At 38.0% G+C, this 2,263-nt stretch overlaps 1 protein-coding gene across 9 annotated transcripts in view; it reads left to right on the top strand.

The window, feature by feature from the left end:
- Ncoa1 (nuclear receptor coactivator 1) overlaps positions 1-2,263 on the top strand; it is a 230,840-nt gene that overhangs the window by 201,555 nt on the left and 27,022 nt on the right. For all 9 annotated transcript variants that reach the window (XM_021201369.2, XM_029540757.1, XM_021201368.2 and 6 more), the window contains one exon: positions 1,003-1,120. In XM_021201369.2, coding sequence (XP_021057028.1) covers positions 1,003-1,120 — 118 coding nt within the window. The remainder of the gene's footprint in view (positions 1-1,002; positions 1,121-2,263) is intronic.

Genomic DNA, 2,263 nt, shown 5'->3' with positions numbered 1-2,263 from the left:
TGCCTTGTTTGTTTGTTAGAGCACAGGACAAATCAGCGCTATCTTGTAATGGCGAATGTGAGGGCGGCTCCCCACACTTATCTTGGAATGACCACCTCCCTCTGTGACGTTAATGTCCTTACCTTCTGTTGTTATAAAGAGGAGTCACAGTAATGGTCTGTTTGCAAGAAATTACCTCATCAAAGGTTCTGCCTCCCGTTAGTCATATTTTGAAGTCCTAGATGTTAGAATTTCCACATAGTGGATTTGGGGGAGAAGAACACAATTTAGTCCATAACAGTGATGGATTAGAGTGTATTCACTTTAGAAATTACAAGTAATCATTATAAACAGAAAAATAATCTCATTCTCTGCTTAACATGAACCAAAAAGATACACAAGGAGAACCTCATAGAATTTTTCTATCAGTATTTATACATTTATGGGGCAGAATTTAGGTGACTATAGTGTCTTAGAACATACCATCTTCTCCTTTACTTGACAGCACATTGTCAATATCTATACCTTAATTCATCAGTCCCAGAATTTCTGGAATTTAGGTTATTTTTAGTTTCCCTGGTGTAAATAGTTTACAGATAGCCGTAACATTTTCAGAGAGCTGCTACATGGCTTAGTGGTCAGGAGCACTGGCTGCCCTTCCAGAGCACCTGAGTTTAGTTCCCAGCACCCATAGGTGACTCACAACCATCTGATTCTTCAGTTCCAGAGGATCTGATGCTGTCTTCTGACCTCTTCAGGCACAGTATGTATGTGGGACGCAGACATACATGCAGGCAAAACATGAATAAAGTAACCTTTTAAAACTGCTGTAGATAATTTTTCTAAAGTGCATGTATTGTTTTCTTGAGTTTCAGAAACATAGTCCAGCCTGTTGTTTTTTTTTTTTTAATCTGACAATCATAAGTAATAGTTTATAGGGAAACCCTACTCTCCTGTGTAGTATGTTACTTGTGAATGCTATCTTATCCTCCTTTGTGACAGTGAACCTTTCTCTTCAATCAGGATTGCCTGAACTAGAATTAGAAGCAATCGATAACCAGTTTGGACAACCAGGAGCGGGGGATCAGCTTCCATGGGCAAATAATACTGTGACAACGATAAATCAGAATAAACCAGAAGAGTAAGTAAGACGCTTCATATTTTATACACTGAGAGATATCAGCTTCTAAACTAGGAGCTACCCTCCCCAGACTGGATCCCAGTGTGCACTAGTATTTCTGAGCTATAACTCGATATGAGTGTTTAAAAGGGGGCATGGGAGGATGTAGTTGCGCTGCGATCAAGCAGAGCATTTACCTTATGAGCACAGGCAGGTCTGCTTTGTAATCGCCACAAGACTGGTGTGCTATGCAAGTCTCCTGCTGCATGGCATTGTTTGCATTGCTTTGGTTTCCAGGTGTTCCTGTGGATAAACTGGCCTTACTGTACCAGTTGTGTTGCCTGAAACTCTCAGCTCTGGGTCATTTTGTCCACCATTTGTCTTTGTTTAGAGAAAGAATATGAAAGGAAAGAAAATCTATCTGCTCAGTGTTCTATTCTCAGTGGAGTTTAATTTCTTAATTTACACAGGCATCTGTGTTTCACAACACAGACTAGATCTCATACATGTCAATCAAGGAAAGAATAAATATATTTAGGGATTTTCTGAACTGTTTTTCCTTTTCTTTTCCTTCTCATATTACTCATATAATATTTTTATTATATATATATATAATTTTTACACATCAATTAATACCATCTTAGATTAGACTGCATACTGTCTTCATGAATTAGCAATTTGGTGGGGGTTTTGGCTAAACTACTAGCATGTTAATGTTTTTCAACTTAATTTCTTTTGTCTATAATAATCACTTTATATTATCAAGATAGTGTCATCAGTTTTGAAAGCATAACATAAATTTGCTGTTTTGATTATGATTCAGTCATAGTATTTAATGGTATTCATACAGTCAATAGGATAAGAATAAATCTTAAGGTCTGGCAACATGGCTTATTGGGTGAAGTGCTGCCACACAAGCATGAGTATCCCTCATTGAATTCCAGAACCTGAAAACATGAGAGAGAGAAAGAGGGAGGGGGAGAGGGAGGGGGGAGAGAGAGAAAGAGAGGGGGAGAGAGAAAGAGAGGGAGAGAGAGGGAGAGAGAGGAGAGAGAGAAAAAGGAAAATGAAGAAAGAAAGAAAGAAAGAAAGAAAGAAAGAAAGAAAGAAAGAAAGAAAGAAAGAAAGAAAGAAAGAAAGAGAAAGAAAGAAAGAAAGAAAGAA

Source organism: Mus pahari, chromosome 7, assembly GCF_900095145.1.
Source record: "Mus pahari chromosome 7, PAHARI_EIJ_v1.1, whole genome shotgun sequence".
Taxonomy (NCBI): domain Eukaryota; kingdom Metazoa; phylum Chordata; class Mammalia; order Rodentia; family Muridae; genus Mus; species Mus pahari.
This window is presented reverse-complemented; position numbering and strand designations above follow the sequence as displayed.